This window comes from Scyliorhinus canicula, chromosome 14 (assembly GCF_902713615.1).
Source record: "Scyliorhinus canicula chromosome 14, sScyCan1.1, whole genome shotgun sequence".
In the NCBI taxonomy this organism is placed as follows: domain Eukaryota; kingdom Metazoa; phylum Chordata; class Chondrichthyes; order Carcharhiniformes; family Scyliorhinidae; genus Scyliorhinus; species Scyliorhinus canicula.
This window is the reverse complement of record NC_052159.1, coordinates 73204908-73230138: the sequence shown is the minus strand read 5'-3', so window position 1 is coordinate 73230138 and position 25231 is coordinate 73204908. Positions and strand designations below refer to the sequence as shown.

The following is a 25231-nucleotide window of genomic DNA, read 5'->3' as shown; positions in this document are numbered from 1 at the left end:
TGAAATCAGATTGTTCACAACCCTGGTATCATATTCAACCCTGAGATCAGCTTCTAACCATGCATTCATGCCATCATTAAAACCATCCATTTCCACCTCCATAACATCACCCATCTTTGTCCCTGCCTCAGCTTTTTTGCTTCTGAAACACTCATTCATGCCTTCCTTAAACCCTGTAGAGACAGTGAACTTTTAATAAGAAATTCGATCTTTAGTTAATAGCTGAAAGAATGACACAAGGGGAGCAATTCTCCGACCCCCACGCCGGGTGGGAGAATCGCGGGAGTGCCAGGCGATTCCCACCATGCTGCCCTGGCACCCACATGCGATTCTCCCGCCCCCACCCCCAAAACGGCGTGCTGCGTTTCACGACAGGCCGCTCGGAGAATCGCCGCTCACCGTTTCTAACGGTCGAGCGGCGATTCTCCGGCCCGGATGGGCCGAGTGGCCTGCCCAATCCGAGGGGTTCACGCCGGTGCCAACCACACCTGGTCGCTGCCGGCGTGAACAGCGTGCGAACGCTGCGTGTGCGGCCTGTGGGGAGGTGAGGGAGGATCGAGCACCAGGGGGGTGCTCAGTAGGGGTCTAGCCCGCAATCGGTGCCCACCGATTGGTGGGCCGGCGTCTCTAAAGGACGCACTCTTTTCCTCCGTCGCCCCGCAAGATCAATCCTCGATGTCTTGCGGCGCGCCCGCGGGGAGGACGGCAACCACGCATGCGCGGGTGATGTCATGTACGTGCCACCGGCCGCGTAACGCTTTGACGCGGCGTGTAATTGACGCGGTGCCGCTCTTAGCCCCCTGGGGGTGGGAGAATAGGGGGCGAGGAGCGGCCTCCGACGCCGGAGTGAAACACTCCGGTTTTCACTCCGGCATCGGCTCTTAGTCTCCCGATGGGGGAATTTCGCCCAAGATTTTCCATTTTAAGATATTTACTATTATGTTAGACAAAAATCTCTGTTAAAACACCATTGTTGTGCACCCATAATACTCCATATAAAACCACAGAACGAATAGCCCTTCTCATTTTTAACACAACTGAAAACACAAGTCACAGCTGTACATTCCACCTTGGAAATGGAAGTCAGTCCAAAGTGACAAGTGTTCTTTTTCCATTCTTAGCTTTGTAAATCCTAATCCCAGAACTATCCTTTATGGGAGGAGTGTGACTAGAGATCCTTCCACAAGCTAGACAAAGTGAATCACATGGGCCATGCATCCAGGTAGAAATGCTGACTAGCTATCTTTGAGATCACAATGCACTATTATCTTGCAAGTAAATAAACAGTTTAAAGCACAATTGTTTTGCAACAAGATATTCTCAGCACTTTTCTGGAGCATGAGACTCAGTCTTATCACGTTGTCTTAATAAACACCATGCACCTTCTTCCCAGTAAAACAACCTCGGCCCCATTATTTGTACCAGTTATATCTGAACTTAACTATATGGTGTCCTGCATTCTATCTTCCATTCACTTGAGGTCATTAAAAATTCTGCTGCTCAAAACCACCTGAGACATGGGTTACGTCCTCAAAATCCTGACCTCTTCCAATGCCAAAATAAACTTCGCATGAAAAGTTCAACTATGTTGAGTATAATTTCAGTAGAGTTTTAGATGTTGGGCGCAATTTAATGGCCTCGTCGCACCCGAATTAGTGATGCAATAAGGCTGTTGAATCTCACGAGAGGCCTCAAAAACTGACTCTGAAGATTTTCATCGAAGCCACCTTTTTTTACAGTTAGTCATGTACATATACCATTAATCTTGTTACTTTTAATCATGTGTGAGACATACATCTCAGTTCAAGTGAGCTTTGCACAAGAGCAGTGGGAGAGGGCCCATCTGGAGGGTGGCACAGACAGAGGGAGCTTTAAACTTGAGAATTTGAAGCAGAGTGGGAATTCAGTGCAGAGCGGGAAGAGGTGCTCTTTGTTTTTTCTCCCTGCTGTGTAACTTTAAATCTTCAGTGAGGGTCTTGCTCGACTGCAACTGAGGCTACAGGGGAGAGAGCTGATTGGTAAGTAGTGGGTAAGGTCAGTCAGTCATTACAACTTTGATCAAATTGTTTGAAAATACATTTCGTGGTTTATAATCTGCAAGGCCTACTTGTTATAAATTGCTCTCAGACTGAAGTAATAAGGAGAGGTGGTCTCCAGGGATCAGTCTCGGTGGACGGAGCATCGAACTCCATGTGTATAAAGTAACTTACCTCGGGGCTTCGTGGCCTAATATCGAGGGAGCAGTCTTGGTGGGTGGAGCATCGAACTCGATGAGTATAAAGTAACTTAGCTTGAAGATTCGTGGCCTAGTATCCAGGGAGCAGTCTTGGTGGGCAGAGCATCAAACTCGATGACAATAGACACTTCGCGGCCTAGTATCCACAGAGCAGTCTTGGTGGATGGACCATCGAACTCTGAGTATAAAGTAACTTACCTCAAGGATTCCACTGAAGCTGGAAAAAAAACTGAAAATGTGGTATCACAGGAAAGCTGTGGCCTGATTGGCTGATAAGGAATCTGTGCTAAATTTGAAAAACACACTGCAAAACTAATTAACTAAGTAGAAGTAGCTGGGCAGGCAATGTGCTGGAGCTGCATGATGTGGGAGCTGGCAGAGCTCATTGCGAGCTACAGTGACCACAAGTGTTGGTTGCCTGAGGAATTTTGGCTCAGACTTGATCAGCTGGAGTCTGAGCTTCAGACACTGCGACACATCCAGGAGGGGGAAAGTTACCTGGATTCTTTGTGTCAGGAGGTGGTCACACCCCTTAGATTAAGTACCTCAAATTCGGTCAGTGGTCAGGGGCAGTAGCATGTGACTGCAAGTGAGGCAGGTGGAGGGATCCTGAATTCGGGAATGGAGTAGCCTGCGCTCTTGACCTTGTCCAACAGTTATGTGGATGAGGAAAAGGGCTGTAGGGAGGCTGAGCTAGCCGACCATTGCACCATGGTACAGAAGGCCATTCAAGCAGGGGGAGCAAACGATACATGGTAGTTATAGGGGATTCTATATTTAGCAGGATTGGTTTCTGAGCAGGATCGAGAGTCCGCACGGTATGTTGCCTGCCTGCTGCCAGGGTGAGGGACATCTCTGACCGGCTTGAAAGGATATTGGAGTGGGAGGGGGAGGATCCAGTTGTTGTAGTCCACGTTGGGACAAACAACACAGGCAAGACTAGGAAAGGACCCGTTGGGGGATTATCAGGCACTAGGAACTACATTAAACAACAGGTCCTCAAGGATTATAATCCTTATTATAATTAATTATAATGTGGATTACTACCTGAGCGTCGTGCAAGTTAGATAGGGATGAGAAAATTGGGGAAATTAACATTAGGCTAAAGGAGTGGTGCGGGAAGGAGGGGTTCCATTTCATGGAAAATTGGCATTAGTATTGGAACAGGAAGGATCTGTACCATTGGGACATTTTCCACCTGAACCGATCTGGGGCCAGTGTCCTCGCGGAAAGGATAAATAGGGTGGACTCAAGGACTTTAAACTAGCAAGTATGGGGGAAGGATAAAACTAAGCGAGGTATAATGGTAAACGGGAAGGAAAGCAGCAGTTTAGCAAGTGGGGAGGTGGGTTCAACTACATGGAAAATTACAAAAAAAGTTGAAGAGAAGAAGAACTCAGAAGATGTTATTAATGGAAATGTAGGATTCAAAAAGAAGGTATAAAAACTACCATAAGGGCACTTTACCTGAATATTCGTAGCATTTGAAACAAGCTAAAAGAGTTGACAGCACAAATCATCGCGAATGAGCAGGATTTAGTGGCCATTGCAGAGACATAGTTGCAGGGTGGTCACGATTGGGAGTTCAATATCCAGGGGTATCAAACTATTCGGAAGGACAGACAGGAAGGTCAGGGAGGTGGTATAGCTCTGATATTTAAGAATTACATCAAGGCGGTAGTGAGCGATGTAATAGGTTCTATGAAGAATAAGGTTGAATCCATTTGGGTGTTAATTAGAAATAGTAAAGAGAAAGGGTCGCTAATAGGCATAGTCAAAAGGCCATCAAATAATAACATCAAGTTGGGGTGGGCAATAAACAAAGAAATAGTTGATGTAAAAATGGTACGGAAATTATCATGGGGGATTTTAATCTACATGTTGTTTGGTCAAACCAGGTCAGTCAAGAGAGCCTCGAGGAAGCATTCATAGAATGTATCTGCAGTAGTTTCCTCGAACAACATGTCATGGAATCTACGAGGGAGCAAGCTATCCTAGATCTGGTCCTGTGTAATGAGACAGGGATGATCTCATAGTTAGGGATCCTCTCTGAAGGAGCGATCACAGTATGGTTGAATTTAAAATACAGGGCAGCAGGGTAGCATGGTGGTTAGCATCAATGCTTCACAGCTCCAGGGTCCCAGGTTCGATTCCCGGCTGGGTCACTGTCTGTGTGGAGTCTGCACGTCCTCCCCCTGTGTGTGTGGGTTTCCTCCGGGTGCTCCGGTTTCCTCCCACAGTCCAAAGATGTGCGGGTTAGGTGGACTGGCCATGCTAAATTGCCCGTAGTGTCTTAAAAAGTAAGGTTAAGGGGGTTGTTGGGTTACGGGTATAGGGTGGATACGTGGGTTTGAGTAGGGCGATCATGGCTCGGCACAACATCGAGGGCTGAAGGGCCTGTTCTGTGCTGTACTGTTCTATGTTCTATGTTCTATGTTCTAGATGGAGGGTGAGAAGGTAAAATCCAATACCTGTGTCTTGTGTTCAAACAAAGGAGATGACAATGGGATGAGGGAAGAGTTGGTTAAGGTAGACTGGGGAGCAAAGACTTTATGGTGGGACAATTGAGGAATAGTGGAACACTTTCAAAGTGATTTTTCACAGTGTTCAGCAAAAATATATACCAGTGAAAAGGAAGGACGATAGGAAAAGGGAACATCAGACATAGATATCCAAGGAAATAAAGAGGGGTATCAAAGTGAAAGAAAATGCATACAAAGTGGCAACATTTAGTGGGAAACTAGAGGATTGGGAAATCTTTAAAAGTCAACAGAAAGCTAGGAGAAAAGCCCAAGAAAAGTAAGATAGATTATATGAGAGTAAACTAGCACAGAATATAAAAACAGATAGCAAACGGTTCTACAAATATGTAAAATGAAAAAGAATGGCTACGGTAAACATTGGTCCTTGAGAGAATGAGAAGGGGGATTTGATGACAGGAAATGAGGAAATGGCTGAGGCATTTAACAGGTATTTTGTGTCAGTCTTCACAGTGGAATACACAAATAACATACCAATAATTGATGGCAAGGAGGCTATGGCAGATGAGGACCTAGAAACAATCATTATCATTAAGGAGGTAGTGTTGGGTAAACTAATGGAGCTAAAGGTAGACAAGTCTCCTGGCCCTGATGGAATGCATCCCAGGATGTTAAAAGGGATGGCAGGGGAAATAGCAAATGCACTCACGGTAATTTATCCAAAATTCGCTGGACTCTAGAGCGGTTCCGGCAGATTGGCAAACAGCAAATGTGGCACCACTGTTTAAAAAAGGAGGTAGACGAAAGGTGGGTAACTGTAGGCTGGTTGGGCAGTGGTTAGCGGGTTTCCTCCCACAGTCCAAAGATGTGCAGGTTTGGTGGATTGGCCATGATAATTTTCCTTTAGTGCCCAATAAAAAAGGTTAAAACTATAGGCTGGTGAGCTTAAATTCTGTAGTGGGGAAAATATTTTAATCTCTCATCAAAGAAGAAATAGCGAGACATCCGGATGGAAATTGTCACATTGGGCAGACGCAGCATGGGTTCATGAAAGGCAGGTCATGTTTAACTAATTTACTGGAACTCTTACAAGCGCAGTGTACATTGGGGAACCGGTGGATGTGTTGTATCTGGATTTCCAGAAGGCACTTGACAAGATGCTGCATAAAAGGCTGCTACATAAGATAAAGGTGCATGGCATTACGGGCAATGTCTTAACATGGATAGAGAATTGATTTACTAACAGAAAGCAAAGAGTTGTGGATAAATGGGTGCTTTTCTTGTTGGCGATCAGTGGCTGGTGGTGTGCCTCAGGGATCAGTGTTGGGACCGCAATTGTTTACAATTTACAGAGGTGATTTGGAGTTCGGGACCAAGTGTAATGTGTCAAAGTTTGCATATGACATGAAGATGAGTTGTAGAGCAAAATGTGGAGAGAACACAAAATTTGCAGAGGGAGAGAGATAGTTTAAGTTGGTAAGTGCGAGGTCCTCCATTTTGGTAGCTATAACAGCAAAATGGACTATTATTTAAATGGTAAAAAATTGCAGCATGCTACTATTAAGAGAGTAGTTCTTGTGCATGAATCGCAAAATGTTGGTTTGCAGGTCCAGCAGGTAATGAGTGTGGTGATCCACTGTGTTAACTGTGTGCACCTATATTAGGGGATGTACGGTAGTACCTACACTACAGGTTCGCCGGTAGCCCCTGCCAGCTAGCTCCGCCCACAAGGAGCCATATAAATATGCATGACCTCCTCCTGATCAGCCATTCTGCCAGCTGCAGTAGGAGGCCACGCATCTGACGGTAATAAAGCCACAGTTGTACCAATCTGAGTCTTTCGTGCAATTGATAGTGCATCAATTTATTACAGTCAGATTTTCTACATTATGGACATCAGGATCAAACCGGATCACCTGCAGCTGGATCCGCACTCGCCAGACGCCAGAAAGGACGTTAATCACTGGCTGGCTTGCTTTGAAGCCTACATCAATGCTGCGACCCCTACGCCGACGGAAGCTCAGAAGATCCAAGTTCTATACTCCAGGTTGAGCTCCAGCGTGTTCCCATTGATCCAGGATGCCTCGGGTTACGCGGAAGCGATGGCACTCCTTAAAGAGAACTACATTCAGAAGACAAACACACTCTTCGCAAGGCACGTACTCGCCACTCGCGTACAACTACCTGGTGAGTCGATCGAAGACTTCTGGCGGGCTCTTATCCCACTCGTACGGGACTGTGACTGTCAGGCCGTCACGGCCAAGGAATATTCCAATCTCCTCGTGCATGACGCATTCGTGACGTGGATTGCGTCGAACCCCATCCGACAACGACTGCTGGAAGGGGCCACGCTCGACCTAGCGGAGTCGAAAGCTTTAGCGCTCTCCATGATGGTCGCATCTCGCAATGTCCAATCCTACCCCGCTCACCGCGCGGCCCACCCCTCCTACTCCTCTTGGACCCTGCAAACGACCCCCCGACTGGGGCCACTCCTGTTCAATATGCCTGTGCCACCCGCCACACCACGCACCCTGGGGGTCCCCGCTGCTACTTTTGCAGCCAGCATAAGCACCACCGCCAGCGCTGCACAGCCCGCGCCGCCACTTGCAAATCCTGCGGTAAGAAGGGCCACTTTGCGGCGGTGTGCCAGGCCCGTGCAGTCGCCGTTGTCGCACCCGAAATCGCTCCCTTCCCCCAGCTGATCGCACAATGGGCGCCGCCATCTTCTGCTCCCGGGGCCACGTGCGACCAGTGGGCGCCGCCATCTTCTTCCCCCAGGTCCACGTGCGGCCTGTATGCGCCGCCATCTTGCCCCGCCCCGACAACGTGCGCTGCACGGGCGCTGCCATCTTCTCCTCAACAGGCCCTCCGGATGTCGCCATAGCCACCATTCTGTCTCCCCCATGGGACTGGAACGCTGGACCCGGGTCGCCGTCGCTCTCCATCTGAATCCTCGGACGACCACCCGCTGCTCGCCTCTATGACACTGGACCAGTCCCATCCTCACAACCTGGCCACCGCTTCGACGACAGTGCTAATCAACGGCCACGCGACCTCTTGCCTACTGGATTTTGGGAGCACCGAAAGCTTCATCCACCCGGACACAGTAAGGCGCTGTTCCCTCACGGTCCACCCGGCCAACCAACGGATCCCCCTGGCCTCCGGATCCCACTCCAATCCGAGGTTTCTGTGTGGTCAATCTCACTGTCCAAGGCGTAGAATTCAGCAGTTTCCGCCTCTACGTTCTCCCCAACCTCTGCGCTGCACTATTGCTAGGTCTGGACTTTCAGTGTAACCTCCAGAGTCTCACCCTCAAATTCGGCAGGCCCCTACCCCCACTCACCGTTTGTGGCCTCACGACACTCAAGATTTACCCCCTCCCTCTTTCCCAATCTAACTGCGGATTGCAAGCCCGTCGCCACCAGGAGCAGACGGTACATCGCTCGGGACAAGGCCTTCATCAGGTTGGGAGTCCAGCGGCTGCTTCGGGAGGGTATCATCGAGGCCAGCAATAGCCCCTGGAGAGCCCAAGTGGTAGTGGTTAAAACTGGGGAGAAACACAGGATGGTCGTTGACTACAGCCAGACCATCAACCGGTACGTGCAGCTCGACGCGTACCCCCACCCTCGCATATCTGATATGGTCAATCAGATTGCACAGTACCGGGTCTTCTCAGCGATCGACCTTAAATCCGCCTACCACCAGCTCCCCATCCGTAAATCAGACCGTCCATACACTGCCTTCGAGGTGGGTGGTCGCCTCTATCAATTTATTAGGGTTCCCTTCGGCGTCACTAACGGGGTCTCGGTATTCCAAAGAGAAATGGACCGAATGGTTGACTGGTACGGACTGCGGGCCACATTTCCGTACCTGGACAATGTCACCATCTGCGGCCACGACCAGCAGGACCACGACGCCAACCTTGCCAAATTTCTCCACACCGCCTCTTTCCTCAACCTCACTTATAACAAGGAGTACTGCGTGTTCAGCACCAACCACCTAGCCATCCTCGGCTACGTAGTCCAAATCGGACTCCTGGGGCCCGATCCCGACTGCATGCACCCCCTCATGGAGCTTCCCCTCCCCCACTGCCCCAAAGCCCTCAAACGCTGCCTTGGGTTCTTCTCCTACTACGGCCAGTGGGTCCCAAACTACGCGGACAAGGCCCGCCCACTTATACAGTCCACTCAATTTCCCCTCACGGCCGAGGCACAGCATGCCTTTGCCCGTATTAGAGCAGACATAGCCAAGGCCGGGATGCACGCAATAGATGAGACACTGCCCTTTCAAGTAGAGAGCGACACTTCAGATGTCGCCCTTGCCGCCTCTCTAAACCAGGCAGGCAGACCCGTGGCATTCTTTTCCCGCACCCTTCATGCCTCTGAAATTTGACATTCGTCTGTTGGAAAGGAGGCCCAGGCGATCGTTGAAGTTGTGTGGCATTGGAGGCATTACCTGGCCGGCAGGAGATTCACACTCCTCACTGACCAGCGGTCGGTAGCTTTCATGTTCAACAACACGCAGCAGGGCAAGATCAAAAATGATAAAATCTTGCGGTGGAGAATCGAGCTCTCCACCCACAATTACAAGATTTTGTATCGCCCCGGCAAGCTCAACGAGCCCCCAGACGCCCTCTCTCGAGGTACATGTGCCAGTGCACAAGTAGACCAGCTCCGTGCCCTGCACGACAGCCATTGCCATCCGGGGGTCACTCGGTTGTATCACCTCGTCAAAGCCCGCAATCTGCCCTATTCCATTGAGGAAGTTACGGACAGTCACCAGAGACTGCCAGGTCTGTGCGGAGTGCAAGCCGCACTTCTACCGCCCAGACCGCGCACGCCTGGTGAAAGCGTCCCGCCCCTTTGAACACCTCACCGTGGATTTCAAAGGGCCCCTCCCCTCCACCGACCGCAACACATATATCCTCAGTGTGGTCAATAAATTCTCCAGGTTTCCCTTCGCCATTCCATGCCCCGATATGACGCCTGCCTCGGTCATCAAGGCCCTCAATTCCATCTTCGCTCTGTTCGGTTTCCCCGACTACATCCACAGTGACAGGGGACCCTCATTCATGAGCGATGAGCTGCGTCAGTTCCTGCTCAGCAGGGGTATCGCCTCCAGCAGGACGACCAGCTATAATCCCCGGGGAAACGGGCAGGTAGAGAGGGAGAACGGGACGGTTTGGAGGGCCGTCCAGTTGGCCCTACAGTCCAGAAACCTCCCAGCCGCTCGCTGGCAGCAGGTCCTCCCGGATGCACTGCACTCCATCCGATCCCTACTGTGCACTGCCACAAATAACACACCCCATGAACGTGTTTTACCTTCCCTAGGAAGTCCACATCCGGGGTGTCACTCCCGACTTGGCTCGCAGCTCCAGGACCGGTTCCACTACGTAGGCATGTCTGACTCCACAAGGCGGACCCCTTGGTGGACAGGGTACGCCTGCTCCACGCTAACCCCCAGTATGCCCATGTGGCGTTCCCCGACGGCCGCCAGGATACAGTCTCACTCAGGGACCTGGCTCCCTCTGGTTCCACTCCCAAACACTTCCCCACCCACGTGCCACCCTCCCCTCTCCCGGCGCTCCCAGCATCAGCCCCACCAGGTCCATCCCTCCTTCCCCTGCCCACGCTAGAGGATGAGGAAGATTTCGGCACGCTTCCGGAGTCATCCAACTACTGGCCAGCACCAACACCGCCAGCACAGATGTCGTTGACGCCGACACCACCAGTACCGACATCGCCACCACCGCTACGTCGCTCCCAGCGAACCGTCAAACCACCGGACAGGCTTAACCTCTGACGGGCACCGGACTACAAGATGGACATATACCTTTTTCCCCTCCCCTCTGTAAATTATTCACAAATCTGTACATAGTTCCACGCCACCCCCGCCGGGCTCATTTTTAACGGGGTGAATGTGGTGATCCACTGTGTTAACTGTGTGCACCTGTATTAGGGGATGTACGGTAGTACCTTCACTACAGGTTCGCCGATAGACCCTGCTGGCTAGCTCCGCCCACAAGGAGCCGTATACATATGCATGACCTCCTCCTGATCAGCCATTCTGCCAGCTGCAGTAGGAGGCCATGCATCTGACTGTAATAAAGCCACAGTTGTACCAATCTGAGTCTTTCGTGCAATTGATAGTGCACCAAGTAGGAAGGCAAATGGAATTTTGTCCTTCATTGCTTGAGGGATGGTGTTTAAAAATGTTGCAGCTGTGCAGGGTGCACACCTGGAGCACTGTATACAGTTTTGATCTGCTTACTTGAGAATGGATATATTAGCACTGGAGGGGGTACAGAGGAGATTCACTAGGTTGATTCCAGAGTTGAGAGGATTGGCTTATGGAGGAGAAACTAAGTAGACTGGGACTATACTCATTGTAATTTAGAAAAATGAGGCAGGATCTTATAGAAACATATAAAATTATGAAGGGAGTAGATAAGATATAAACTGGGAGGTTGTTTCAACTGGCGGGTGAAACTAGAACTAGGGGCATAGCCTCAAAATAAGGGGAAGCAGATTTAGGACTGAGTTGAGGAGGAACCTCTTCACCCAAAGGATTGTGAATCTGTGGAATTCCTTGCTCAGTGAAGCAGCTGAAGCTACTTAGTTAATTATTTTTAAGGCAAAGATAAATAGATTTTTGAACAGTAAAGGAGCCAATGGTTATGGTGAGCGGGCAGGTATTTGGGGCTGGGTCCACAAAATGATCAGCCATGATCTTATTGAATGGCAAAGCAGGCTCGAGGGGCCAAATGGCCTATTCCTGCTCCTAGTTCTTATGTTCCTGTCAGTATGTGCAATAGCCATTGTTCACACAAATAGAGGCCCCTATCTTGCAAGCCTTGACCTCAATGGGATGTGCAGGCTACATACCCAGCATCACACTGGCATTGAAATTCATATACTACAATACTCATTGTCTGAATGGCAGAACATTTTTCTGGCTTGATTGCAACATCATGTTGGTGGTGAATATCATTCATGTTGCTGCAGCATAGTAGCAGTGTGAACCAGTGTCCCAAAAACAGGTGGATTGTATCAAATAGCATATCCAGTCATCTGTTTGCGGCTAGGGGGCTATTGACAGAGGTCCCTCCCACGATTCTCCGTGCAAAACCGGCCGCGTTCCCGGCGTGGTTCTAACCACGTATTGACCATCTGGAACCTCTGGTGGCGGCTGCGGACTCAGTCTGTGGCCGTCTTGATGGGGGGGGGGGGGGGTGCGGGGGATCGAGCAGTGGGGGGGGGGCCTCGTGGGCGGCTAGGGAGGTGATCGGACAGCTCGGACCCGCAGGCGCAAACCATCTCGGGCGGGGGGCTACATTTTGGATGTCGCTCTGTGGTCCTAGTCTGCCATGTTGCACGGGGCGTTGGCGGCAGGCCACTGCCGTGCGCATGTGCAAACTCCCGACTGGACGTGCGGGGGCCGGCTCCTCAGCCAGACCTGCGAGCAGCTCCCCGGGGCCCCACTAGCCCCCTGAAGATAGGGGAATCGCTCTTGACTTTTTGAAGGAAAGTCAAGGATTTAGCCCCATTATTGGCAAATCCAGCCCAAGGATTTTGAACAAGGTAGACAGCAGAATAAACAAGGGGGAAAATCAAAGACACTGATCAATATAACTATGAGCACCCTCATTGGGAAAGCAGGCTAGTTTTCCATCCAACAATCACACAGGCCAGTTCCATCTGAGAGCCAAACCTCGGAGGCTTGTTCCATCTAACATTTGGAGCCACAAAGGATTTCGGCTATTCGCCAATAAAAGACACAGTTTGTGGCTTTGCTGAACCAGGAAGAGGCATTTTTCAATACTTGGTCACCGAACCAGTTTTGTGTGGTAACTATGAACTGGATTTTGGGAACCAGCAGTAACTTCAGGTAACACAGTGTGTTTCATTATTCGTATACTTTATCCTGGTCCCTGGGCTATCCCTTTCTCCAGGACCATGTCCACCCAATGCAGTGTGTGATCCAAAATTGTTGTGGGGTGTCAGACATAGCTCAATGAGTAACAAGGTTCAATTGATAATGCTCTCACCTCTGAGTTACATGGTTGTAGGTTCAAGTCCCACTCCAGCCAGTTGAGACATAAACACAATTTCTAGGCAGGCACAACACTGCAAATTTGAGGGACCGTTCTAATGAGATGCTATCTTTCGGGTAACATGTTACGACGAGGTTCTCCTGTCCTCTCAGGTGGATGTAAAAGATCCCACTGCACTATTTAAATTAAAAGCAGGGGTATCCGAGCCAACAGTCATCCCTCAATCATTATCGGGGCCTCACGGTAGCATGGTGGTTAGCATCAATGCTTCACAGCTCCAGGGTCCCAGGTTCAATTCCCGGCTGGGTCACTGTCTGTGTGGAGTCTGCATGTCCTCCCCGTGTGTGCGTGGGTTTCCTCCGGGTGCTCCGGTTTCCTCCCACAGTCCAAAGATGTGCGGGTTAGGTGGATTGGCCATGCTAAATTGCCCGTAGTGTAAGGTTAATGGGGGGATTGTTGGGTAATGGGTATAGGGTGGATACGTGGGTTTAAGTAGGGTGATCATTGCTCGGCACAACATCGAGGGCCGAAGGGCCTGTTCTGTGCTGTACTGTTCTATGTTCTATGTTCTATGTTGTTATCACCGAATACCCTGATCCCCAGCCTTCCCCACACCAAAAAAGTCTATCCTCGAATAAACCTTGTGAACTGAAGAGAAAAATGAATGCTTCTGCTCCCTCGGGTGCAAAAGCCTCCACTCGTCCACCCCTCCCATTTCCTTCATAAGTCCAGTCAGCATCCCCCCCCCCCCCCCCCCCCCCATGACTCAGCAGCGAGCGCGGTTATGACCTATCTAACCGAGGCCCTTGTACCAAGTTCCAGTCCCCTTCTACTATTGGCTCAAGCGAACCCAAGTCTGGAATAGCCCCAAACAACTTCCTCAGAAACCCTGCACCATCCCAGTTAGGGCCATACACACTCGCCAACGCCACCAACCTCCATTCCAATGCCCCTGTTACTATCACATATCTAGCCCCCTGGTCCGTCACCACCTTTTCCATCTGGAATCTCACTCTCTTACTGACCAGAGCCCCTACCCCCGTGCCCTGCTGTCGAGCCCCTACCCCCGTGCCCTGCTGTCGAGCCCCTACCCCCGTGCCCTCCTGTCGAGCCCCTACCCCCGTGCCCTCCTGTCGAGCCCCTACCCCCGTGCCCTGCTGTCGAGCCCCTACCCCCGTGCCCTGCTGTCGAGCCCCTACCCCCGTGCCCTGCTGTCGAGCCCCTACCCCCGTTCCCTGCTGTCGAGCCCCTACCCCCGTGCCCTGCTGTCGAGCCCCTACCCCCGTGCCCTGCTGTCGAGCCCCTACCCCCGTGCCCTGCTGTCGAGCCCCTACCCCCGTGCCCAGCTGTCGAGCCCCTACCCCTGTGCCCTGCTGTCGAGCCCCTACCCCCATGCCCTGCTGTCGAGCCCCTACCCCTGTGCCCTGCTGTCGAGCCCCTACCCCCGTGCCCTGCTGTCGAGCCCCTACCCCCGTGCCCTGCTGTCGAGCCCCTACCCCCGTGTCCAGCTGTCGAGCCCCTACCCCCGTGCCCTGCTGTCGAGCCCCTACCCCCGTGCCCTGCTGTCGAGCCCCTACCCCCGTGCCCTGCTGTCGAGCCCCTACCCCCGTGCCCTGCTGTCGAGCCTCTACCCCCATGCCCTGCTGTCGAACGCCAAGTGAAATACTTGGCTTACCCAGACTTCATATACATTTTTTTAAAATTTAGAGTGCCCAATGCATTTTGTCCAATTAAGGAGCAATTTAGCGTGGCCAATCCACCTAGCCTGCGCATCTTTTGGTTATGGGGCGAAACCCACGCAAACACGGGTAGAATGTGCAAAATCCACACGGACCGTGACCCAGAACCGGGATCAAACCTAGAAACTCAGTGCCATGAGGCAGCAGTGCTATCCATTGTGTCATCACGCTGTCCTTACCCAGCCCTTCCTGAGCCTCACCTGATCCTTCACCCTCTGATGAGTCTCCTGTAGCATAACCACATTGGACTTTACGCTTTTTAGGTGCGTAAACACCTCGACATCTTCACTAGCTCCCCCAAACCTTTCATGTTCCACGTAACTAACCTGACCGGGGGTGTCTCACTCCTCCGCCCCTCCTATCCACCGTCATAACTCCAGGCCCTGCTCCCTAAGCTTGGTACACCCCATCTTATTGTTGCCACCTCTCCCCACCATACCTCTGCTCACGAGTCAACTTAATTTTTAAAAAATATTCTTTATTGTCACTACAATGAAGTTACTGTGAAAAGCCCCTGGTCGCCACATTCCATAGCCTGTTCGGGTACACGGAGGGAAAATTCAGAATGTCCAAATTACCGAACAGCACATCTTTCGGTAACCGGAGAACCCGGAGAAAACCCAAGCAGACACGGGGAGAACGTGCGGACTCCACACAAGACAGTGACCCAAGCCAGGAATCAAATCTTGGACCCTGGCGCTGTGAAGCCACAGTGCTAACCACTGTGCTGCCCATTGGGAGCTTCCTAGATTGGAGGCCTCTGCCCAGACCCCAATCCCCTCCCCCCACCCGGTCCGAGGAAAACAAAGAAATCCCCTTCAAACAAACAAACCCAGTGTAAACACACAAGCCCCAGAAAACTGGCATTCCAAAAAATCCCCAATCATACCTCATCCAAATAGGCAACTTCACCCCATTTAACACCTATTCCAAAATGAAATAAAAATTGAACTATATACAATCTTTCATTTCCCCTTACCCTCGGTGCAGAAGCGATTCTCAGTCCTATTTCTCACTTCTGCCCAGTCCTTCTGCCTTCACAAATAACTCTGCCGCTTCTACCGTCTCAAAATAAAAGTCTTTGGAGTTGTAGATCACCCTCAATTTAGCTGGGTATGCTACACCGAACTGCACACCAGTGTTATACAGTCCCATCTTCACTCGGCCGGAGGCGACCCGCCTCCTCGCCAACTCCACAGTTAAGTCCTGGTAAATAGTTATAACAGCTCCAGCCCACTGAACCTCCCGCTTCTGCTTCACCCAACTCGGGTCCTTCTCCTTCACATGGTACCTGTGGAAGCAAATAATCACCACTCTTGGTGCTCATTCGCCTCTGGTTCGGGCTTCAATGACCGATGAGCACTATCCAGGATGTACCGGGATGTGTCTATCCTTTCCCCCAACAGCTCTGCCAACATCTTGGCAAAATACTCAGTTACACCTTCGGGCAGGCCCACGATCCTCAAAATTTGCCGCCTAGATTTGTTTTCCAGGTCTTCCACCTTCCCTCGCAGACCTTTGTTGGCCTTGACCATCCTCTGCAGCTCCTCACCCATTGAGGCGATGGGAGTTGATCGCTGTGTTGCACCAAAGCCTCCTCCACTCCCTTCAGTTTCTCACCCTGCTCCTGCATCTCAGCCAATGTCCTCAACACCGCCACCGTCACCATGGCAATCGATTCCTCCACCAGCACTTTCAATGCTGCCATCATTTCATTCTTTCATTCAACACCTTTGCAAACTGTTTCTCGAATTCCAAAACCACTACTTTGGTTCAACTTTTCTGCCATGAGCAGTGCGGTCTCACCCAGCGACCCAGTCTCCGCCATCTTTCCAGTTGCTGAGCTGACTCGCTCGATGGGAACCTTCATTCTCCCTCTTCGTCACGGTGGTTTTCTTTCGGTTTTCAGACTATCCCCCCCCCCCCCCCCCAACTTCCTTATGTCTTTTCCTGCTCTTATTTGTTTGCAAATTGCACCTGGGACCAGATATTAAATTCTAAAAAAAAATCAAGCCTTGAGCAGGAGCCACCCAATGTGAGACTTCCGCCACGATGCCCCCAACGGATGTTCCCAGTTATTCATATACTGAAGTGTCATTGTGTATATCTAATCTTTATTGTCACAAGTAGGCTTACATTAACACTGCAATGAAGTTACTGCGAAAATCTCCTAGTTGCCAGACTCTGGCGCCTGTTCGGGTACATGGAGGATGAATTCAGAATGTCCAATTCACCTAACAGTGCATCTTTTGGGACCTGTGGAAGGAAACCGGAGCACCCGGAGGAAACCTACGCAGACACGGGGAGAACGTGCAGACTGCACACAGACAGTGACCCAAGCCGAGAATCGAACCTGGGACAGTGGTTAGCAACAGAGCTAACGACTGTGCTATCATGCTGCCCCATTGTGCTACCGTGCTGCCCCACAGTAATCTCGTGGCTTTTTTTACTTTAATATATATTCACACAATAACTGGTCTGGTTCCTCACTGGGTTGTATAGGGTTCCTCACTATTCCAAACAAATAGACACCACTAGCTCTCTCAGTTGGCCAGACAGTTGGTTCATGATGCAACGACAACAGCGCGGATTTGATTCCCGTACCGGCTAATACTATTCATGAAGGCCCTGCCTTTTCAACCTCACTCCCTGCCAGAGGACATTGCATATTCACTTTATGCATTAAACATTCCTAAAACACTCGAAATAACCAAATTCTATAATTGTCATAATAAATTCAGAACTCGGGCAGCGCGGTAGCATTGTGGATAGCACAATCGCTTCACAGCTCCAGGGTCCCAGGTTCGATTCCGGCTTGGGTCACAGTCTGTGCGGAGTCTGCACTTCCTCCCCATGTGTGCGTGGGTTTCCTCCGGGTGCTCCGGTTTCCTCCCACAGTCCAAAGGTGTGCAGGTTAGGTGGACTGGCCATGATAAATTGCCCTTAGTGTCCAAAATTGCCCTTAGTGTTGGGTGGGGTTAGTGGGTTATGGGGATAGGGTGGAGGTGTCGACCTTGGGTAGGGTGCTCTTTCCAAGAGCCGGTGCAGACTCGATGGGCTGAATGGCCTCCTTCAGGACTGTAAATTCTATGAACTCCTTTTCACGTATATCAAATTTGCTACTTCAGAGGCTTCTCAGGATCAACATTTCATTAAAGAAATTCTTAAAACTGGATACACCACACTGCAATAAAATTCATCATAAAAACACATTTTACAAATTAACTTTAGCTGAAGCTTATGACAGACACTTTCACAAATCAACACTTTAATACATATGAAAGCATTTTTCATGCCATTATGTCAAAGTTGTAAAAAGATTGACATTTTTTTCTTTGATTTCTGCACATATACTTTCAACATCTTTTAAACATATACAAACATTTTACCCACCTAAAGAATCTCTGATATGCCTACTGCATCCCCCCCTGCAATTTGGGCATCTAAGCAAAGTTAGCACTGTCCCATCAATTTGTAATGTAGTAGTGTGGTCAATTTGTCAACCAAGAGAAAATGACGGAAGGTTTAAAGGCAGTGCACTTTTCGAGTGAATGTGCATGCCTCATGACTTCCATGGGATCTCGATGCACATCTCCAGCCTATGCTGCCAGAGTGACAACAAAACCCCAAGGGAGTTAAGGACCATTGATTTTCAGCAACTGACGCAATTAGCTGCATTTCAAAAGCATGACTCCTCTATTGCATAATTGCCTTGCTTGTGCTGAATTAAGTGAAATGTTTAATCCACGTTTTACTTCCTCTATGTCCTACACGGAAGTTTTTATTTTAACTATTTAACACTGACTGTTTGAAACTAAAATAAGAGAAGAATCCATTCAGTATCATTTTGATACAGATTTAGGATGACTGTGCCATTGGTTGTGTTTCTCTTCATCTGGGAATCCATCAGCAGCATTAACGCGTACACTCTGCCAGTGCAGTGCTGTAACCCTTCAGGTAAGAGATAAGAGCAGATACCATTTATATTTTTAAAAAGTCTTTACCTTGTCCGTTTTAACATCTTTTGAAAAGGAAGGCACAGGTTTCATTGTGACCAGTTCTGAAGATCTATGCTATAATCTGGTGAAACAGAAATTTTGAGCTGCAACAATGTGGCAAATCAAAAATAAAATCTTATGGGTACAGCTTACTTTGAAGTATTTCCAAAGTATACTTAACAGAAATGAGAGATGTTAATTTATATAAAACAGTGGAATAAACACCGACATATTAGAGTTTGGAGAGATCAGAAATTCCAAATTGAAGTACTGCTTTGAAATGAGTTTGTATTGTGTTTACTTGTCTTACGGACAGGGGATTAATTTAAGCAATCTTGATATCTCCTCTCACTACCTGTCTGTAAACAGGTGTTTTGAGTTTGACTTCCCCCTTTATAAATGGTGACTGGTGTTCTCCAACCCTTAACTTTGGGAGTGTTCTGATCCTTATAAGTAACTTAGGGCAGCACGGTAACATTGTGGATAGCACATCGCTTCACAGCTCCAGGGTCCCAGGTTCGATTCCGGCTTGGGTCACTGTCTGTGCGGAGTCTGCACATCCTCCCCGTGTGTGCGTGGGTTTCCTCTGGGTGCTCCGGTTTCCTCCCACAGTCACAAAGATGTGCAGGTTAGGTGGATTGGCCATGATAAATTGCCCTTAGTGTCCAAAAATTGCCCTTTATTGTTGGGTGGGGTTACTGGGTTATGGGGATAGGGTGGAGGTGTTGACCTTGGGTAGGGTGCTCTTTCCAAGAGCCGGTGCAGACTCGATGGGCCGAATGGCCTCCTTCTGCACTGTAGATTCTATGAAACTCGCACAGCAAACTTGAGGGTTTAGTTTATTTCGCACGCACAATCGACGCAGAAAGGAGATTTTCAACATCTGCCCCTTTTCACCCATTCAATGCAAATAGGGAGAAGGGAAAAGCAGACAGGTTCAGGGCCAGACTGCAATAAAATAGAAGTTAGAATTTTAAGTGTGTCCAGAATCCAAAGTCTAATGGAATGTTCCTTCACAGAGAGGCGCCACCCCAGCACCGATCCTCCGACCAGTGAGGGGCTAGCAGCCACGCCATCTAAAATGCCTGGACGTCACAATGGTTAGCTCTTGCTTCACAGCGCCAGGGTCCCAGGTTCGATTACCAGCTTGGATCACTGTCTGTGCGGAGTCTGCACGTTCTCCCCGTGTCTGCATGGGTTTCATCTGGGTGCTCCGGTTTCCTCCCACAAGTCCGAAAGACGTGCTGTTAGGTGAATTGGGCATTCTGAATTATCCCTCTGTGTACCCAAACAGGTGCCGGAGTGTGGCAACTAGGGGATTTTCACAGTAACTTCATTGCAATGTTAATGTAAGCCTATTTGTGACAATAAGATTATTATTATCGCAGTTGACTGACTGTTAGAAGATGATCCGTTTTTCCAGAAACGAGACCACCACGTTGGGAGATACGTAGAGTTGAGTTAGTCTTGAAGGTACAGATTCCAATGTTCTAGTAGTTCCACAGTTTGACATGGGGCAGAGTTCTTTCTGCTTCCACCTGCTTGATGGTAGACAGTGCCGGCTGCTGGAGCTACTGTTTCTCTTCAGAGATCAAGCCCTAACTTCCAACAGCTTGTTAAAGGAATTCAGACAGCTGAAGTCTCGGTCATGTTACACTGGTTTCAGTTTGGTGAACGAGGTCCCTGGTTGAAAGCCATTGTGTGTTAAAACGGATAGTCCTCAGGCCATTCGCACAGATTAGAGATGAAGGGCTGGATTCTCCGATTTCCAGGCTATGTCCGTTATATCCGTGGCGTTTTCTGTCAAAAAAATCAGCACTGCCCCAGCACCGATCCCCTGACTGGTGAGGGGCCAGCAGCCGCGCCACCGAGAATGCCCGGCCTTCACTACAAAAACGGGTGGAGAATTGCTGGGTCCGAGCGACAACCTGCAGCAGTCGTGCCGTACAACATGGAGCCGGCCGAGCATGGACCTGACCTGCCAGATAGTGCCCTCCTGCAACCCCCCCCCCCCCCACCCCCCGGTCCTTGCCAAAGCCACCCTGGCCAGCAACATGACACCCGCCTGACTGGCGGCGCTGGGCATAGTCTGCAGCCGCCATGCCGGGTTCCGACCGTGGAAACCACACGCCCCCGCACAGATGGGAACCCGACCCATCGGGGGAGGGCCTCGTGTAACGTCCATGCGAAAACAGGCACCACAGATCGATTCCATTGTAAAATGGGATTCTCTGCCCAATCGCCGATTACGAAATTGCCGTCGGGGACGGGAGAATCCTGCCTGAGGTGTTTCAAACAGCTGTGTTTGTTGGCTGGGGCAGACATCTGTGCAGCCATTGTGTTGGCTTGGCTGGAATGTTTATGCGATTCAGGGAGTGTTAAATTCCAGGAGGTGTGATGTGTTAGCATTTGTTCACTTTCACACTGCTCCGAAACTTCCAGAAACCATGTGTGATCCGCTGGAGCTATTTTATCAGCACAGCAATCATCCATTTTGAAAAAACATGGACAAAATACCCTTATAAAGTAGTTCAACTGACGGAGATTATGAACTAGATTGTGCTTCAGAAGACTATTTTCTCCCACTGGAGCTGAATCACTTCTGTTTCGTACTGGGGCTGGGAGCATCGCCCAGAAGTGATTCAGTGTTCCTTATCATGCAATCTTGTGCATGGCAGCAGTCATGAGGGATTGGGTTGCGAATCATGCTATCAGGCCAACATTTTGAGTGGCTAGCACAATAACCAGGTCTAGCGGCTTCCCCTCTTCCCCCACAGAATGCAGATTCTGCCCCCCGACAAGTAGGGGCATCTTACCCCACTGCCCCATGAGTTGTTGGGTCACGCCCTCCCTACAGAACATGCACGGGGGTGACCCAGAAATCCACACTAAACCATCCCACCAGATATTTCCCCACATCAAATAACCCATCATAGCAAAGAACACCCTCCCTCCCTCTCCACCAGTTACTCTGGTCTGGAAGCTAAATAGCAGTCCAGTGACAGACGGGCTTCCGGCGGGGGAAGAGAATGGTCGCGGCTGCAGGAGCTCCTGGAGGGGAACAAAGTTGCGTCCCGCTCCTCGCCGAGAACTGCAGCCAAGCGTGCAAATTCACCAGCTTCGGCCCCCTCCCCCGCAACAAGAGAGTGGGGACGAAGAAAAACCTGGCCTTCAAAGCTCATTAGAGCAGGCGAACTGGGCGCACGGGGGCGGAGCAAACCCCCACCCCACCCACGCATGGCAGCAGAGCGCAGGGCAGGAGGAGCGGCGGCCCGGCCCAAACCGGGGACTGAGCCAGCAGGAACGACCGACGACTCCCCCCCCCCCCCGGCAGGGTAAGACGAGCGGTGGCCCTGACCAAGGCAGGGATCAAAGCGGAGACCGAGCCAGCAGCAAGGGCTCCCCGCCCCCCCCCCACGGCTCCCCCCCGCAGCGACCACCATTAGGCAGGAACAAAGAGGGACTCCTGGTCAGAAGCCGCTCTGTCTCTCTCTCTCTCAACTCTCGGTGAGTGAGGGAAAAGAAAAAAGAACTTCCCCTTTTGCAAAAACAAACTTTGAAAAGAAAACTTTTAAAGAGAAAGAAATGTTTTCACTTTTTTTCACCTTTTTATTAAAAAAACCCCAAATTCTCTTGAAAAGAATTTTGTTTTAAAAACGTGGTGAAGGGAGGGGAGAAGAAAAAGAGGGGAAAAGGGAGGGAGGGAGGGAAAGAAAGGGGAAAAAAAAGGAAGGTGGAAAAAGATAAAATAAAGGGGGGACAAAATTGCCAGAAGGGAGTCAAAGCAGAGGGAGAAGGGTCACCAAAAGCAGACTGGGCAATGTGCGAACCCGTTCAGGCGAGCTAATCAGCACCCGAAGCGGCAGAACGGAAAGTTTGCCGCAACAAAAAGAACTGGGCAGACAGGAGCATTTTCCCCCTGGGCCAGGAGGGAACTGGAACTGGAAGGCAGCCTTTGCCAAGGCGCTGAGGGAACATCAGCAGGAAAACAAGGCAGAGTCTAGGGCAGACATAGAGGCCGCAGTGCAGGCAGCAATGGCCAAGGCCCTGGCGGAGGTGCAGCATGCCCTGGACAGAGCAGAGGAGAAACTGGAAGCCCAAGAGGCGACCATTAAGGAGCTGGACAAAGCCGCGCCTGACATGAGCGATCGGACCACGGCCCTGGAGAACGAGGTGGCTGTGGTGATATGCATCACTGTATATACACAAGGGGTTAATGTAAATACACTGCCACTAAGTAACCACTAGAGGGAGCACCAGAGATGCCATGACACACAGACACACAGCCAATGGGTCATTAGAACATGGCACAACCAATGGGTAATCAGGACACCCAGAGGTGGCATTACCACAAGGGGGCACTTCACAACCCATATAAATGGACAGGGCACACATGCCCTGCTTCTTTCCATAGGCCCACAACTAGAGAGTACATCAGGGTTGATTAGAAGCATCACACCCAGCACGTGGCTTAGAGCAGACTGGTTTAGTTAGACTGAGTTATTATAGTTAGATTAGCAGGAAAGTCGAACTCAATTAAGAACTGTATTAATAGTTCAGTAAACATATTGAACTCATTTCAAAGTCTGGACCTTCCTTTGTCAAAGCATACATCAAGGAAGCAGCTTATGCTACATGAAGCAGCATAACACAACAGTGGTGAGACTGGGCACAGCACAGGGGAGACTGAAGGGCAGAGTGGACGATCAGGAAAACTGTTCGAGAAGGCAAAATGTCAGGATAGTGGGCCTACCAGGCGTGATTGAGGGTAGGAACCCCACAGCATACGTGGCCGAGATGCTGGGTAACTTAGTGGGGAGGAAAACTTTCCCCAACCCACCAGAAATGGACAGAGCACATCGGTGGCTGCGCCCGAAGCCCAAGGCAGGAAACCACCCGAGAGCAGTTATAGCTAAACTGCGCCGGTACGAACGCAGGGAAACAATCCTGCGCTGGTCCAGGAAAAACAGAATCAGCAAATGGGAAGGACACTTCATTAGAATTTACGAGGACATTGGGGCAGACCTAGCCAGGAGACGGGCCAAATTCAATAGAGCGAAAGCAGCTCTTCACAAAAACAAAGTGCGTTTTAGTATGCTGTACCCAGCGAAACTCTGGGTCACATACCAAGAAAGAGAATACTTCTTCACAACCCCCGCCGAAGCACGGGCTGGAAAACTAGCAGCTAGGGTAGAAATAAGGGGCCCCTGGCAAGGGTCAACAACACGCCGACAAGGAGGGGAGGGGTGAGGCAATGCCAGCCCCCCCCCCCCCCCCCCCCGCCCCCACCGCGGTGAGTGTACCCTGAACAAAAATGGGCCGGGGGGTGGCAATACTGATCAGCAAGAGGACGATGTTTAGGGCGACAAAGACGGTTACGGACCCAGGGGCACAGTAAGTCATGGTCAGCGGGGCCCTGGATGGGGCACCGGTAGTACTAGTTAACGGGTACGCACCCAACTGGGATGATACGAGCTTCATCAAGAACACCACGGCAGAAATCCTTAACATAGTGATGCACTGACTAATCATTGGGGGGGGGGGGGGGGGACTTCAACTGTGTACAGGATCCAACGACAGATAGATCAAGCTCCCAAAACAGGGATAGACAAAGTGGAATACTCCGCAATTGTGATATCAGACCATGCTCCACATTACATGGACGTGAGGCTGGAGACGGGCAGGGCCCAACGCCCCACATGGAGGTTGGACATTGCCCTACTAGCTGACAAGGCCTTCAATGAAAATATATCGCGGGCCATAGCAGAGCACACGGAGAACAACCAGAAACGGAAGGTCTCACCCTTCACGTTCTGGGAAGCGCTAAAGGCCATACTAAGAGGGGAAATCATCACTTTCAAAGTGCGAAGAGTAAGGGAGGAAATGGTGGCTAGGCAGAAGCTGGTCGATTCCATACTGGAGTTAGACCGTAAATACTCCGAGGCACCAACTGCAGAGCTCCTGGCAGAGAGGAAAGAGCTACAAAGGAACTTTGATCTGCTCTCCACCAGGAAAGCAGTGCACCAATTCTGCCAGGCATGAGGGACCCTATACGAACACGGAGACAAAGCCAGCCGCCTGTTGGCACACCAGCTGAGAAATCAGGCAGCCACCAGAGAAATTGCATAAATCAGGGATACCAGAGGCACATTAGAAACAGAACCAGAAAAGATCAACAAAACCTTCAAGGTTTTCTACCAAGGGCTGTACACCTCAGAGCCCCCAGTGGAAGAGTCCAGGATGAAATGGTTCCTTAATGGATTGGACATTCCAGTCGTGGAGGAGGGCAGAAAACAGGGCCTGGAAGCACCACTAGCACTGGGAGAGATCATGGACAGCATTAGCTCCATGCAGGCGGGGAAGACGCCATGACCAGACGGATTCCCAGCGAACTTCTACAAACATTTGCGAGAGCGCTGGTCCTGCACCCGCGGGAGATGTTCACAGACTCGCTAGCTGGGGGCACACTGCCACCCTCGCTAGCACAGGCCTCAATCTCGCTGATACCTAAGAAAGACAAAGACCCAACAGAATGTGGGTCACACAGACCCATCTCACTGCTGAACGCAGATACCAAAATACTGGCCAAAATCCTAGCCAAACGGCTAGAAGACTGTGTACCAGAGGTGGTCACAGAAGACCAAATGGGCTTTGTCAAAGGTAGACAGCTTACCTCGAACATCAGGCGCCTTTTGAAAGTGATAATGACCCACTCTGGGGAGAGA

At 50.4% G+C, this 25231-nt stretch overlaps 1 protein-coding gene across 1 annotated transcript in view; it reads left to right on the top strand.

Moving 5' to 3' along the window:
• Nucleotides 1-12569: 12569 nt before the first annotated feature.
• Nucleotides 12570-25231, top strand: part of LOC119977606 (interleukin-1 receptor type 2-like) — a 57886-nt gene continuing 45224 nt past the window's right edge. The window contains exons 1-2 of the mRNA XM_038818730.1: nucleotides 12570-12603; nucleotides 18365-18465. Coding sequence (XP_038674658.1) covers nucleotides 18372-18465 — 94 coding nt within the window. The 5' untranslated portion in view covers nucleotides 12570-12603; nucleotides 18365-18371. The remainder of the gene's footprint in view (nucleotides 12604-18364; nucleotides 18466-25231) is intronic.